The 16,476-nt window shown below is 41.6% G+C and overlaps 1 protein-coding gene across 2 annotated transcripts in view; it reads left to right on the top strand.

Annotated features, from left to right (window-relative positions):
• Window positions 1-16,476, top strand: part of HPRT1 (hypoxanthine phosphoribosyltransferase 1) — a 117,460-nt gene that overhangs the window by 89,009 nt on the left and 11,975 nt on the right. For both annotated transcript variants that reach the window (XM_077492611.1, XM_077492535.1), the window contains 2 exons: window positions 9,568-9,614; window positions 14,962-15,038. In XM_077492611.1, the coding sequence (XP_077348737.1) occupies window positions 9,568-9,614; window positions 14,962-15,038 (124 nt within the window). The remainder of the gene's footprint in view (window positions 1-9,567; window positions 9,615-14,961; window positions 15,039-16,476) is intronic.

The following is a 16,476-nucleotide window of genomic DNA, read 5'->3' as shown; positions in this document are numbered from 1 at the left end:
GGGGCGACTTGCATTGACTTCTATACAGAAGTCATCTGCAAGTTGCCGCTGAGGTCGCGGCAGGTCGCGGCGAGGCAAGTCGGAGTCGCCTCGCCTCGCCTGCAGTGTGAACCGGCCCTAAGGGTGTTTAAGTGCCCAGTGGTCAAGTGGTTAAATAAGAAAATTTTTACTTCTCATATTAAGAGCACACTCAACCAGGGCGATTAGTGCCTCTTGGGTGGTGCATCATCAGGCCTCTATGGCTCAGATCTGTAAGACTGCAACTTGGTCTTTGGTTCAGACGTTTATCCGATTTTTTTTTTTTTTCAAATCGATATTAAAGGTCATGAGGATATTGCCTTTGGGCACAGCATACACTGCAGGCTGCAGTATGAGTCCTCTGGCCTCCTGTTTCCTTGATTCTGTCTCCCCCCCCCCCCCCCCCCTCAGTTGCCATTGCTATGGTACATCCAACAGTTATTACTATGGCTCTGTGTCCCCTGATGTAATAAAAAAAAAAAATTGGATTTTTAAAATGGCTTACCTGTAAAATCCTTTTCTTTGATGTACATCAGGGGACACAGAGGTCCCTCCCTTCTTCTTCTTATACACTTTGATTGCTTGGCTACAAAACTGAGGACTCCCAGTAATGGGAGGGGTTATATGGGGGAAGTTCACGCCTTAAGGGGCGTGTCAGTGTCCACCACCTGATACGCCGATATAACCCACATAGTTATTACTATGGCTCGGTGTCCCCTGATGTCCAGCAAAGAAAAGGATTTTTACAGGTAAGCGGTTTCAAAAATCCTATTTTACCTTACCTGTCTTCTTTTGATAAGGTTATTTACAAGGATTGGTAACGCCCACAGCACTCCTTTTTCAGTTCCGAGGCGGTTTTTGTTGCGTTACCCTTTTTGAGGAGCGTTTTGCTGAAGAAATGGGCATCCCCTCCGGTCGTTGATTCTCCAGTGTCCAGGTTAAATAAGGCGACCATGATTCCGGTGGAGGGGTCCCTCTTTCTTTCAAGGATCCTGCCAACAGGCCAAGGTGGTTGCTCGGTCTATGTTTACGATGGCAGGGGTCGGCTCCTCATCCGGTGCTAGCCACGGCTCTGGTGTCGCAGACACTTACTGAATGGGCTAAGTTATTACACCACGAGTTGGGTGATGAGCAAGCTTCCTCAGTCTGTGTGGACCTGGCAGACCAGTTAGTGCAAGGACTTAAGTATGTCTGTCTGTGATGCTGCCCTAGATGCGGCCCCGTTTCAAAGGCCTCTGTGAGAATTAAGAAGTGTATAAAAAGACAGTATGTATCACACGGTGACACTGTGAACACACCAATATTAATGTGTCAACATCCCGATACGGATTGCGAGAAGAAAAAAACTACTATTAAATGGACTTTATATGGTACATGAGTACTCTATCTAAAAAATATTAGAAATATTTTATTATTTAGTTGTCAAAAATTAACACACATAGAACAATCACATGTATACAACAATTTTCATAAAATATGGTATTGCTGCCTGATCACTAGTATTCTCTAATAAGGCTTATGATGTAACATGTAGTCCAACAATCAATAATACAAAGCCATTAATTTGGTATCCGGTAGTAGAAAAGTATTCAGAGTCCCAAAGAATGGTATCAGGCGTGTGGGTCCAGATTTTTAACTAGCAAGATGGCTCGACATGTTCCGCGCTAATTTAGCGCTTCTTCAGGAGCAATTCGCACTACAAAATATATATGCACATACAAATCAGAAAACATGTAACCACAATAATTTTAATACATAATTAATCATTAAAAACATAACAGAAAAACACCACTAGGGTGTTTAGCACATAAAACCCATGTTGATGCTTAAAGAGTGCCAAACCGCCAAGACCCAGCCACGAGAATAGACGGGGGAGGGGACACCTCCCATGGGACTCCCGGGGTGCCAGGAGCAAAGCGGGAAAATGGAAGTCTGCAGGCACATAGACATGCCAATGTAGTGTGACCAGCACTAAGAACAGCATAAAGCATGCATTACCTATCAAACCATCAGTTGCTGGATCAGGGGGAGTGGCTGCTGCATCCAGAAGTGTTTTATCTCATTTGCCTGCGGTAGGGCATGCCTGACATGGATCTTCTTGCCTCTAGTCTCAATCGGAAGGGCCTGAGATTTGTGGCCAGAACAAGGGATCCCTTGTAAGATGCGCTAGTGGCTCCATGGATGCATTATCAACTAATTATGAGCTAATTTTTCAAAGGGAGATTGTATATACGGTATATATACCGTATATACAATCTCCCTTTGAAAAATTATCCACAGGGATATATATATATTTTTTACTCACTAATTATTGGCTTTATATATGGATGCACCAATTCATATTTGCTCCACCTTCTTTACATTTGCTCGGTAGCTTGATGGGCAATGCATGCTTTATGCTACTCTTAGTGCTGGTCACACTACATTGGCATGTCTATGTGCCTGCAGACTTCCATTTTCCCGCTTTGCTCCTGGCTCCCCGGGGGGTCCCATGGGAGGTGTGTCCCCCTCTGCTCTTCTGTCTATTCTCGCGGCTGGGTCTTGACGGTTCGGCACTCTTTAAGCATCAGCATGGATTATATGTGCTGAACACCCTAGTGGTGTTTTTCAGTTTTTTCTGTTATGTTTTTAATGATTAATTATGTTTTAAAATGTTACATGTTTTCTGATTTGTATATGCATATATATTTTGTAGTGCGAATCGCTCCTGAAGAAGCGCTAAATTAGCGCAGAACATGTCAAGCTATCTTGCTAGTTAAAAATCTGGACCCACACGCCTGATACCATTCTTTAGGACTCTGAATACTTTTCTACTACCGGATACCAAATTAATGGCTTTGTGTTATTGATTGTTGGACTACATGTTACATCATAAGCCTTATTAGAGAATACTAGTGATCAGGCAGTATGGGTTACAGCAATATCATGTTTTATGAAAATAATTGTATACATGTGATTGTTCTATGTGTGTTAATTTTTGACTAAATAATAAAATATTTCTAATTTTTTTTAGATAGAGTACTCAGCAAAGGCCTCTGTGTCAGCTGTAGTTCTGCGCCAGCTACTTTGGCTCAAGTGTTGGTTGGCGGACCAGACATCTAAGAAAGCTTTGGCGGAATTGCCTTTCCAGGGTGGGAGGCTATTTAGAGCCTCTCTGGATGACATTTATTAGGACATCACTGGGGGGGAAAGTACTTTACTTTTCTCCCACAATCCAGAAAGGGCAGATGCCAGCCTGACTGGCTGGGGGTGGAGGGGGGCGCGAGTTTTGGGCCTTCGTTTGGCCCAGGGCCGCTGGACGCATCGGGAAGGGGGGGCACTCGCTCATATCCACCCCCTTTCCTGACTGGCCAGGCTGCGTTCTCGGATAAGGGTCTGGTATGGACCTTGGGGGGGACTCCCAGTCATTTTTTTCAGCGCGGGGGGTTCCCCTTAAAATCCATACCAGACCTAAGGGACATTGTCTCCTCTCTCACGCTTACTGCAGTAGGAAAATGTGTTTTTCCTATTAGGATCGCGCTGGAAACATTCTCGCGGGAAGGTGCTGTAGCTGCCCTTGCGTCATATTTGGTCTGTCGGACCAGCATACAGACGAACGGGGTTTCCCACTAGGAACTGGGTCCGGCAGAGTCCTGGCGGGAAGATTTAAAAAATGTCGGATTTTTGGGTGGCAAAGGTCCGATGAAGCCCACACACAATCGAATTGTGCGACGGATTCGTTCCTTGCTGTCAAAATGTCCGGCATGTGTACGTGGCATAAGGCGTAAGCGTGGTCAGTCATCATCCCCTGCTGAGTCATTGTCCGACTTGTCCATTGTGTTTTTGATGAGGAGAGGAAGTGGAAAGTGCATCTTTGAAGTCTGAAAACTCCTACAGGGAGGACGGGCAGTCACCCTTGATTTCTCTCAAGCTAAAAGCCCATTCAAATTTTGGTGGATGATGTGCACTCCTGTTTGCATTTGGAACCATCACCTGTTGAACTTAAGGACCCCGGTATGGGATTCCTTCTCAAAACTAAAAACCTAATAAGTCTTTTCCAGTTAACCCTTCTTGTACAGGATGTGCTGTACGAGCACTGGATGAGGTCAAACAAATTTTACCTGCCTCCCAAGAGGTTTGCGCAGCAATACCCAGTGGAGGAGGTCTTCCACAAAAGTGGAAAGTGCCTGTGATGGATCTGGCTGTTTCCTACGTTAACAAATCCTTTCTGGTCCTCATTTAGTATTTCCTAGTCTTCAAAGACCCGGTGAGCCAAAGGTTAGAGACCCTTAAAGCTTTTGCTCTGTCAAGCTTTACCATGTAACTGACAGTGTCTATAGCTGCTTGCCAAACTGGTAGTCTGGGCCAAACACATGGCACACAACCCTGGATCAATACTGACGCAACCCTCAGTACTCCACAAATTGGAACTCTTCCCAGTAGCCTTGTTAGGCAGACTTCCTGCATCAGATTTCTCACCTGACTCTCATATCCATATAGATGCACAGGATTCTCTAACTGCAGAAATGGTCCAATCGCATTCCGTTTGATGGAGCCACAATATACTTTTATTAAGGAAGACACAGACAGAAAAGCATTCTTGCCCACTAAGAACACAGTTAAGGTGACCTTGGCAAAGTGTGCTGCTTCTGGGTTTTGAAAGACTTCTTTTGTCCCTCCCAAACCTTCTCTTTATAGGTAAAGCCCTCCACTTCTATTGCAAGTTTTTGATGTCTGAGCCAGCTAAGTCTGATACCAGGCCCTCCTGGCAATAAAGGGGCGCCACTATTACATGTTGGGGGATGGATGCCTATTTCGTTAACTTGGCCCCATTTTATGTACTCCAACCTTCCTTCCTCTCCGATGAGATTAGGACTGCAACTAATGATTATTTTCATAATCAATTAGTTGGCCGATTTGTTTCGATTAATCGGTAAATAATCTTAAAAAAAAAAAAAAAAAAAGTATGGTATATAATTTAGTTGATATGTAAAGTTTAAAAAAAAAAAAAAAAAAGGCAACTTATTCTTAAAAATATCTATGCAGTGGTAAATATAGATAGCCAACTATATTCTTAAATATCTCTATGCAGTGGTAAATATAGATAACCAACTATATGGAGCAAAATATCTAATCCACTCTGAGAATAACAGACAGAAGAGATATACTATTAAAGAGGGAATCTGGTAAATATCAGACTCAGAGATCACATTTTTTTACTAAAAAAAAACAAAAAACGGTCGTTCGATTTTTTTTTTTTTTTTTTTTAATCGTTCGTGGGGTCAATTCGACATTCATTTTCAATCACAGTGATGGGAAAAATTTGGAAATATTAGAAAACTTCTTGGTCAAAGGAATTTTTAGACAGTGTATGTGGTTTTCATTCAGAAATTACATTCATTTTAAAAGAATGTTAGAAACAAGTGAAAATTTCAAAAAACATTCTTTCATTCAGCGAAATGTACAAAGATTTTTTGTCTGAATATTTTAGTTTGAAAATTGATCCGTGTGGCCAGCATAAGGCTCGGTACACACCTATGCAGTTTGCTTTTGATCTGTTTCTGCAGTGCTTTTTGCTGTGCGTTTTGAATTTTGCGCACGTGATTTTGCTGAGATTTGTGTTTTTTGCATTTATTTATTTTTTTAGCCAATTTGTTGTTGGGCAGATTAAAGAAAACACAAATTGCTGCAAAAACGCATTACATGCTTTTCTGCAGCTTCTTCATTAAAGTATATTGAACCAAAAAAGCACAGTCCCTGACCCTTTCCAAATATGCAGCGGCGGGAAAAAAACCACAGATGTGAACGTGTCCCATAGGAAACAATGTAAAAGAACTGTAATGTGTTTCTGCAAAAAGCATTAAAAAACACATAGATGTGAACCAGGTCCAAGACGTTTAGCAACATAATGGGGTTAAAAAAACTAAAATGAGCACTTTATAGTACAAAAAAATTGATAAAAGTAGATAATCACTACTGTAAGGGGTTCCTTTTTTTACTGTAGAACTATGAAAGTAATCACTGTAGTGATTATTTGCTCTTTTTATACTAGAATGGGGTCTTTTATTTTTTGCCTCATTGTTACTGGCCGATTAATCGATTTATGAAAATAGTAATCGATTAATTTCATAATCGATTAGTTGTCCATTAATCGATTAGACCCCTTTCACACTGGGGCGTTTTTTGGACGTTATTCAGGTGCTTTAGCGTTAAAAAAAGCGCCTGTAAAGCACTTGAAAGAAGCTGCAACTGCAATCCCAATGTAAAAGCCCGAGTGCTTTCACACTGGAGCGTTTTTCAGGCGCTTTAGCGTTAAAAAAAGCGCCCGAAAGAAGCTGCAACTGCAATCCCAATGTAAAAGCCCGAGTGCTTTCACACTGAGGCGCTGCGCTGGCAGGGCGTCAAAAAAAAGTCCTGCAAGCAGCTTCATTGCAGCGCTTTTGGAGTGGTGAATACAACGCTCCTAAAGCGCCCCTTCCCATTGAAATCAATGGGAAGTGCCTGTAAAACGCTTGAAAAACGCTATTGGCAGCAGCGTTTTGTGGGCGCTTTTAACCCTTTATTTGGCCACTAGCAGGGGTTAAAAGCGCCCCAATAACGCTCGAAAAACGCTGGTAAAGCGATGCTAGTTTAAGCAGCGCTTTACGAGCGTTTTTCGGGCGCTGACATTGTGAAAGGGCTCTTAAAGCACTTGGGCTTTCACATTGGGACTGCAGATGAAGCTTCTTTCAAGCGCTTTACAGGCGCTTTTTTTAACGCTAAAGCGCCTGAAAAACGCCCCAGTGTGAAAGGGGTCTTAGTTGTTTCAGCCCTAGATGAAATTGCATGCACTGCAGACTGCCTTACAGCAACTTCATTCTTTGAGATTGATTTTGCCTGTTCCTTCCAAGTAATCCAAGAAACGGTTTTGGGGTTTTTATTCAAACTGGTTTACGATTCCAAAGCCCAGTGATGGCCCTTGCTCCATCCTAGACTTGAAGGTTCTCATAAAATTCTTGTGGGTCCAAAAGTCCTGGATGCAATCTGCCTGGTCTCTGATTGCATCACTGCAACAAGGGGGATTTTTTAGCATCAATGGACATCAATTTACATATCTCGATTTTATTTTTATTTTTTTTTCTCCTGCATCAGCAGTTCCTGCTATTTGTGGTGGGCAAGCAGAAATTTTTTGTGGCTACTTATTTTGCCTGTCTACGCCCTTTTGGGGTCTTTACCAAGGTGCTTGCCCCACTCCTGTTGCTATTGTGCTCTCAAGGAATTCACATAGTGGATATCTATGCAACCTGCTTTAAGGATTGCTCCACCCCAGCCCTGGTGGCCAGTGTGCGGTTTATGACACAGGCATTTCAGAGCTTTGGGTAGATTCTAAACCTACAAAGGTCTGCATTGGGTTTGAGTACGGGGGCTTAGTCTTGGACACAGCCAAAGCCTGGGTGTTGACCCTCTAAGCTTATGCCTGTACTTTCCAAAAAGCACCCTGTGGTCTAATTTTGCATGAGGGTACTGGGCTTCATAATAGCTTAATTTGAAAGGCAGTAATGTTTGCCCAGTTTTACTGCAGGCCACTGCAGGTAAATGTGCTGGCTGGGTAGGACAGGTTCTCTCTTGACCACCCCATGCATCTGTCTCTAGGCCCAGATATCTCTAACCTGGTGGTGGACCAGCCCTGCTCTAGAATAGAGGAAGCCCTCTCCCTTTAACCTGGATGGTTTTCATGATTGATGCCAGCCTGTCGGGCTCGAACGGGGTCCTAGGAATGAAATGGCCCAATGGACGTGGCCATCAATGGAATCCATACTTACATCATTCTCAAACTAAAAGACATTTACCTATCCCTGCTGTGTTGGACCAACCAGCTACAGTGGTGACCAACAAGGGTTTAGTCCAATGACGCCACAACTGTGGTTTAAATCAATCATCAGGGCAGTGCTCAGCAACAAATTGTGGTATGCTGTGTCTGGAAAAAAAAAAGGTGCATATGTGGCTTTTTGCCCATTTTACTGTTTTGGTAGCCCGTTCAAATCGGCTGTTAACAAAAGACATATTAACGTGCAGCTTAACCACTTGCTTTTTCTGTCTCTTTTGTTTGCAAGTTTAAATCAGTATTTTTTCCTAGCAAATTACTTATAACTCCCAAACATTATAATTTTTTTTAGCAGAGATGGCAAACCTTGGCACCCCAGATGTTTTGGAACTACATTTCCCATGATGCTCCACTACACTGCAAAGTGCATGAGCATCGTGGAAAATGTAGTTCCAAAACTTCTGGGGTGCCAAGGTTTGCCATCACTGCCCTAGGGAATAAAATGGCGATTAGTGTAATTTTTTGTCACACAGTATTTGTGCAGCGGTTATACAAACGCAAATTTTTGGGAAAAAATACACTTTTAAATAAAAATAAATAGTTACCCCAATTTTTTTGTATAATGTGCAAGATGTTACACCGAGTAAATAGATTAAATAGACATAATATGTCACGCTTTAAAATTGCGCACGCTTGTGGTTTGCAGATAAACTACACGGTACTTAGAAATCTTCATAGGCGATGCTTTGAACGTGTTTACAGAAGAGGTCTAGCACTAGTTATTGTTCTTGCTAATGTTTGCGGCGATACCTCATGTGTGGTTCGAATACGGTTTACATATGTGCGTGCGAGGGATAAGCCTGGAAAGCCTGAGATAAAAAACAATTGATCTTAGGCTTTCCAGCATAGAGGAGAGATCGGAGGACCCCAGATATCTCCCTAAATAGTACGGCTCATGCCCTATCCCTATTACAAGGGATGTTTACATTCCTTGTAATAGGAATAAAAGTGATAAAAAAATGAAAGGGAAAGTGTAAAAATTAACAATAAATTTTTTTTTTAAAGTGACCCCCATCCCGCTCATGCTCACACGCAGCAGCGAGCGACATGTTGCGTCTGGATATGTAAACGGCATTCAAACCACACGTGAGCTATCGCCGCGAACGTTGGAGCAAGAATTCTAGTGCTGGACCTCCTCTAACTCTAAACTGGTTAACCTGTAAATATCTGTAAAGCGTAGCCTATGGAGATTTTTAAGTACCGAAGTTTGGCGCCATTCCACGAGTGTGTGCCTTTTTAAAGCGTGACATGTTTGGTATCTATTTACTCACTGTAACATCTTTCACATTCTAAAAAAAAAAATTGGGGTAAATATTGTTTTTGTTTTTTATTCATGGAGGTTTCTCCCAAAAAAAAAAGTTTGAAAAATTTCTGCGCAAATAGCATGTGACCTCAAAAATTTCAACAACTGCTTTTTTATTCCCTAGGGTCTCTGCTAAAAAAAAAATAGGTTTGGGGGTAATTTTTCTAGCAAAAATAATTGATGATTTTTGCATGTATGAAAGGAATGCCAGAATTGGGCTGGTATGGAAATGTAGTTTCCCAATAACATCTGTATTGGGGCGAGTTTAAATTTAAGCATACAGTGTATTTTTTTCCATATAATTTCATCTTCAGAGACCATTCTGATCATATTGTATCAGTAGTGTGTGCTGCTTTTATCCCTGTTTCTTTTTAACAGTTTTTTTTTTTTCTTTTTCCTGCAGCTTGCTTGTTAAAAGAACTCCCAGGAGTGTTGGGTATAGACCTGATTGTAAGTAGTTCTACTTTTATTGCTATAGATGAGAATTCATGTCTGATAATCATATATATATATACAATTTTTTTTTTTTTTTAATAGTGAAGGTTTCAGTTAGTATCATCCAGAGGTGTGGATTCTTTTTATTTTTAAACAGATTCAGCCCTGGAAGATTTTCCCCACTTCTGATATTTTTTAAGCGCAAAAGAGCAATTTTTGTGATTCTGCACTGCGTCACTTTAACTGACAATTGTGCGTTCGTGTGACGTTGCACCCAAACAAAATTGACGTCCTTTTTTCCCACAAATAGAGCTTTCTTTTGTTTGTATTTGATCAGCTCTGCGGTTTTTACTTTTTGTGCTATAAACAAAAAAAGCGTAAATTTTGAAAATAAAGCATTATTTTTTGCTATAATATCCCCCAAAAATATTTTTTTTTAAAAGCAATTTTTTTCCTTAGTTTAGGCCGATATGTATTCTTCTACATTTAAAAAAAAAATCATAAGCGTATATTGATTGGTTTGCACAAAAGTTATAGCGTCTACAAAATAGGGGATAGTTTTATGGCATTTTTTTATTTTCAAATTTTATTTTTTTATTAGTAATGGCGGCAATCTGCTATTTATATCGGGACTGCGACATTATGGCGGACACTTTTGACGCTATTTTGGGACCATTGTCATTTATACAGCGATCAGTGCTATAAAAATGCACAGATTGCTGTGTAAAATGATACGGTCAGTGAAGGGATTAACCACTAAGGGGCGATGAAGGGATTAAGCGTGTCCTAGGGAGTGATTCTAACTGGGGGGGGGTGGGCTACTGGTCACATGACAGCGATCACCTCTCCCGATGACAGGGAATGGTGATCTCTGTCATGAAACAAGCCAGAATGGGGAAATGCCTTGTTTACATAGGCACTGCCCCGTTCTGAGGCTCCAGAAGACCGCGGGCATGGTCATGCTGTACAGGGCAGCACACGCACGCCTGCTATCCCTGGCTCTTAAAGGGCCGATGTACCTCGGCGTGCAAAGGTCAGCAAGTGGTTAAACTACTTGTCCAAGGGACTAAATCGGGGTCACAATCTACTTGACCTGATAACATTTAAATCTGAGGTGCTTTTAGGAATGTCTGGGGCTTTATGGCAACTTGAACTTTTAATGTTTTTAACATTGCGCTGTTTATTTCATACTTTCCTCCCTGCCTGTCTCCAGCACGGCACCCAAGGACTTGCATGGAAGGGAGAGAGCTTGAAGTGTGACTAGCACTGATTGGGTGCTTGTCAGAAAAGGGGAGTATTGGGCTCTCTGGTCAGCTGAAGTGCATCTGCTTAATGAGTAAATAAGGCGCTAGCTCCAATGATAAATTGTTTCAGTTTACCCTTGCACACGGAAGCACTTGGGTTCTCAGTACAAGCATATGCTGAGCAGCCAAATAAAGCTCCGGCATCCGCTCCGTTAAAGGATAAGTTCACCTTTTAAGAAAAAATGCTAAACAGCGCCGTGGTAGTTCATTGAGAACTTCAAGCTGACATCCGCAAAGGATGTTGGTAGTTGATTAGTATACAATGAATCCAGAAAGGAAACTTCACTTTTTCCACATTTTGTTATGTCACAGCCTTATTCCAAAATGGATTAAATTAATTTTCCTCAGAATTCTACAAACAATACCCCATAATGACAACGTGAAAGAAGTTTGTTTAAAACCTTTGCAAATTTATTAAAAATAAAAGACAAAAAAAAAATCACGTACATAAGTGTTCACAACTTTTGCCATGGCACTCAAAATTGAGCTTGGGTGCATCCTGTTTCCACTGATCCGCCTTAAGATGTTGCTACAACTTGATTGGAGTCCACCTGTGGTAAATTCAGTTGATTGGACATGATTTGGAAAGGCACACACCTGTCTATATAAGTTCCCACAGTTAATAGTGCATGTCAGAGCACAAACCAAGCCATGAAGTCCAAGGAATTGTCTATAGACCTCCAAGACAGAATTGTATGGTGGCACAGATCTGGGTAAGGGTACAGAAACATTTCTGCAGCATTTAAGGTCCCAATGAGCACAGTGGCCTCCATGATCCATAAATAGAAGAAGTTTGGAACCACCAGGACTCTTCTTAATGCGGGCCGCCTGGCTAAACTGAGGTATCAGGGGAGAAAGGGTCTTAGGACGTTACCAAGAACCCACTTGTCACTCCGACATAGCTCCAGCGTTTCTCTGTGGAGAGAGGAGAACCTTCCAGAAGAACAACCATCTCTGCATCACTCCACCAATCAAGCCTATATGGTAGAATGGCCAGACGGAAGCGACTCCTTAGTAAAAGGCATATGGCAGCGCCTCTGGAGTTTGCCAAAAGGGAAACAATTGCCATTGAGAAACAAAATTCTCTGGTCTGATGAAACAAAGATTGAACTCTTTGGTCCGAATGGCAAGCGTCACATCTGGAGGAAACAAGGCACCGCCCATCACCTGACCAATACAATCCCTACTGTGAAGCATGGTGGTGGCAGCCTCATGCTGTGGGGATGTTTTTCAGCAGCAGGAAATGGGAAACTAGTCAGGATCAAGGGCAAAGATGAATGCAGCATGTACAGAGACATCCTTGATGAAAATCTGCTCCAGAGCCCCCTGGACTGGGGCAAAGGTTCATCTTCCAACAAGACAACGACCCAAAGCACACAGCCAAGTTAACAAAGGAGTGGCTGCAGGACAACTCTGTAAATATTCTTGAGTGACCCAAACTTGACCCAGATTTGAATATCTCTGGAGAGATCTGAAAATGGCTGTGCACCCATGCTCCGCATCAAACCTAACGGAGCTCGAGAGGTCCTGCAAAGAAGAATGAGAGAAACTGACCAAAAACTAAACCAAAACTCGGCTGTAATTTGGTGCCAAAGATGCTTCAAGAGAGGTAAATTACAGAACTAGATGATCAGAGGTTAATACGATATGGGGAAAGATCAATGATTTCCAGAAGACAATAGAAAAAAATCCATATAGAGTAAAATTTGTGAAAATGTAAATTTAATTATAAAATTTGTAAAAAAAAAAACGTTTTGTAAAATAGTTTATTAAAAAAAAAAAAGATGCTTCAAGAAAGTACTGAGCAAAGAAAGTGAATACTTATGTACATGGGATTTTTTTTTTTGTTTTTTGTTTTTTAATAAATTTGCAAAGACTTCAAAAAAACTTCTTTCACGTTGTCATTATGGGATATTGTTTGTAGAATTCTGTGGAAAATAATGAATTTAATCCATTTAGGAATAAGGTTGTAACATAACAAAATGTGGGAAAAAGTGAAGCACTGAATACTTTACAGATTCACTGTATGTTGGTTATGTGTAACTGTGTGTATCCCATTACCTGCAGGCTGCTGCTTTGGGTACAAATCTTTCCTGCAGTGCTTTCTTTATGGCTACCAGTTACTGCCATGAGAGGCTGTCTTCTGGTGCTGTCAAGGTTAATAGCAGCCTTTGCTACCGAGAAAAGTAGTGTTGTTCATCCTTCTGCCCTCTGCTATTCAGGCCTCGCACTCACAGGAGCCTTGCGGTCGCCTAATTTGCCTGTGATCCAGGGACAAGGTCTCGGCATGGCAGTGTGAACTCATGCCCAGCGGCTCCCCTGCAACTTGCCATACATTGCTGCAGTTAAATGTTTGCCACCCCGTGATGGGCACAGTGAGGTTGCTTTTTGATGGGCACAGTGAAGCTATAATCGGCACAGTTGTACAGACTCTGGAACTGTGGGATGGTGGGAACCATTGAGCACAGTGATGCTGCAATTGACAGGCACAGGTGTACAAACTCTAACTCGGCACAGGGATGGTGGGAACCCCTCAAAATGGGTACAGTGAGGCTGCAATTGACTGGCACAGGGAGGCTGCAATTGTATGCTTTTCAGAATTATTCAGTTTGTTTGCGCCCCCAAAAAATTTTGAGCACCAACCGCCACTGTATTAGAGCCTCTGGCTCTAATCGCGTGTTTAAATTCCACCCCCCCCCCCTCCCTCCATTGGAGTTTATGCATCCAGCAGCCTGTGTAGATTAGGGGGATGGACACGGGGGGGGGGGGGGCAGCGCCCGTGCACCCCTAATGGACAGGCTGCCACTGGTTGTCATTTTGATGTGTCCCAGATGCTGTATTGACTGCATATGTCTGACCGGCGAGGAGGGTGCCCTGGAAGTGATGCTGATAATCTATGTACTAGCTCTATGCATCTTTCTGCAGCCATTTTTATTGCTTGAATTATTTTTCCCATTATGGCCGTGAGTGGGGCCTCATGTCTAAGTTTTGCCTAAGGCCTCAGAAAGCCTAGAGCCGTCTCTGCTATGCAGAGAGCTTTTATTACCATTCTCACACAATATATTGCATTCTGTGACTAGAGGAGGAGCAGTTGAATGATGGGATCTCCACCATGCAGTCACAGGACGCAAAGTATTGTGGGGGAATAGTAATATGAGAAATATGAACTGCAGCAAGGGCAAAAAAGGGGTTGGCGAACAGCACAACTTTTTTCAGTAGCAGAGGTTGCTGTTAACCTTTATATCATCAAAAGATAAAAGACAGTGTCTGTCAGCTATTAGAGGCCTTGAAGGGAAGATTTCTTGTACATTATTACATAATTGTAAGACAGGTTCAGTGGAAATATGCCTCCCGATACACACAATCATTGCAATGCAAATGCTATCTTATTACAAATTATTTAAAATTCCTCTTTGTTACAAATGCCTTCCTTTTGTCAAAAAGACATCGATACATATCAAAATATTAAAAATATTGACCACAAATATCATGAGATCAAATAATAATCAACCTATAAGTCAACTCAGTCAAAAGATGCAAAGAAGGTTGATTGCTCTACATGTTTTGCGGGATAACATGCTTCTTCAGGACTCTTGAACCCCAAATGAATACCGGATTACATGACCATATAATGAATACTGCACTGTTAATTAACAAAACATAATACAGCCTTTGCCAAAATATGCAATAAGCATACCCCCCCCATGATTGCCAGTACATACCCTCAACAAAAAGGTCGCCCAAAGAACACAGCCATCTCCTCTATGAATGGAAAAGGCGGGTGAGTTGACACTTTAACCCCAGCTGCAGTAGAAGATGAGCACTGCGGGGAGATTTCTAAACTATGCAGCAGCCAGCTGGACGTTCATTACAGGTAAGTTATGTCCCTGGTGCTGCGTAGCAAAAAATAAATGTAACTAAACTGAACCAACGAATATGTAGTGATTTATTTATGGGCGAACATAGCTTGTAACATGCATCTAACCACAATTGCTAATAAAACCAGGCAAACAATTTCCTGTTGGCTATCTCCTTTGTGAAATGTTTTCTTTTTTCAGTTGTAGGATTTGAAGTTCCAGACAAGTTTGTTGTGGGCTACGCTCTAGATTACAATGAATATTTTAGAGATTTGAATGTAAGTATTTAACACAGCATGCATTGATTTTAACAGCAAACAATATACCTCTGTGACTTCTGTGTGTTTTTTTTTTTTTTGCCTTTTTTGGTAAGGTGTATAAATAGGTGAAACTATTTTAAAACTGTCAACATTTTGACAGTTCATATTTATACAGTTCTATTCACATATACCTGTATGCATTTCAATTAGTTTGTCCATTTTTTTTTTTAACGTTTGGTTACTGTTAAAACAGCTGATCTCAGGTCTAGTGTTTTACATTTGTAGAAAAAAACACAATAGAGAGAAGCGCAACCTAGCGCATTAAAACATTTAATAAATGACAATAAAATCAAAAATGTTACTCACTTGATCCCAATGTAAAACTGCATCCATGATTCACCACAGAGCAGTACAGTGTCTACAACAAGCTTCCCTAAAAACAATCCATCCGAGCGCAGCTTAGTAAATTTAGGAGAAACCCACTGTCAGCTAATAGGAGGGGCTCTGTTTGACAGCCGCCATGGCCGAATGAGAGACTGGCTCTGATCTAATCTGGTATGGAGGCGCGACATACGGGTTGCTTAGGTCACATGGCATGTTTTTCGGAGGTGTAGCCTCCTTTCTCAAATGAACAGACTCTGCTGCGCTTGGATGGATTGTTGTAGACACTATACAGTTCTCTAGTGATTCGTGGCTGTACTTTTACATCGGGATCGTGTGAGTGTAACATTTTTGGTTTTACAGTAATTTTATTAAAGGTTTTTTATTGTGTTAGGTTGTGCTTTCCTCTTGTGTTTTTATACAGATGCTTAGAAGACTTTGTCAAGGGATAGCTGCATTTGTCCTGGCTTTGGTTACTTCTTGTTGCATGTCATTTAATCAAGCTGGATACACCTGTGGTGCAAGTGGGAATTTTTTGGTCTCTTTGTATTTACATTTGTAGATGCGTTGGGTCCTGTGTGATTTTAAACCATACAAAAAGGACATTTGGGACTTTGAACGAGGCTGTTGACTACAGCTTGGGGCATATAGCTGCATCCTGAATGCCCGACTCGTTTAGTGTATTAACACTTCCTCAGAGGCAGATGCTATAGGTTATCTATAAAAAACAAAATTTAAATTTAAGTCTGTTAGACTAAGCACAATAGGAAAGGACAGGATTGTCAGTCCTGGGTATTTACAGAAGACCGAATACAACGGTAAATATAGTGTTTGTGGAGAGCTGAGGTAGACCCCTACCAACAGGGCGCTTGCACAGCATCCCCAGAGCACAGATTGCCAATCTCCATGATATATCAGAAGTGATGAGCAAGAGTGAAAACTGCCAGTGGGGGTCTGCAATCGATACATAGGATACCCATTAAAAATATTGTGGCAAATGTGAAGGTGAGTGCCCAGGTGAAGGCGTGAAGAGAGTGAGAGATCATGTACAGCTAAGATTGAAGTGGTGAAACGC

Source organism: Lithobates pipiens, unplaced genomic scaffold, assembly GCF_037356315.1.
Source record: "Lithobates pipiens isolate NorthernLeopardFrog02 unplaced genomic scaffold, aLitPip1_a1.2 Scaffold_1, whole genome shotgun sequence".
Classification (NCBI taxonomy): Eukaryota; Metazoa; Chordata; class Amphibia; order Anura; family Ranidae; genus Lithobates; species Lithobates pipiens.
This window is presented reverse-complemented; position numbering and strand designations above follow the sequence as displayed.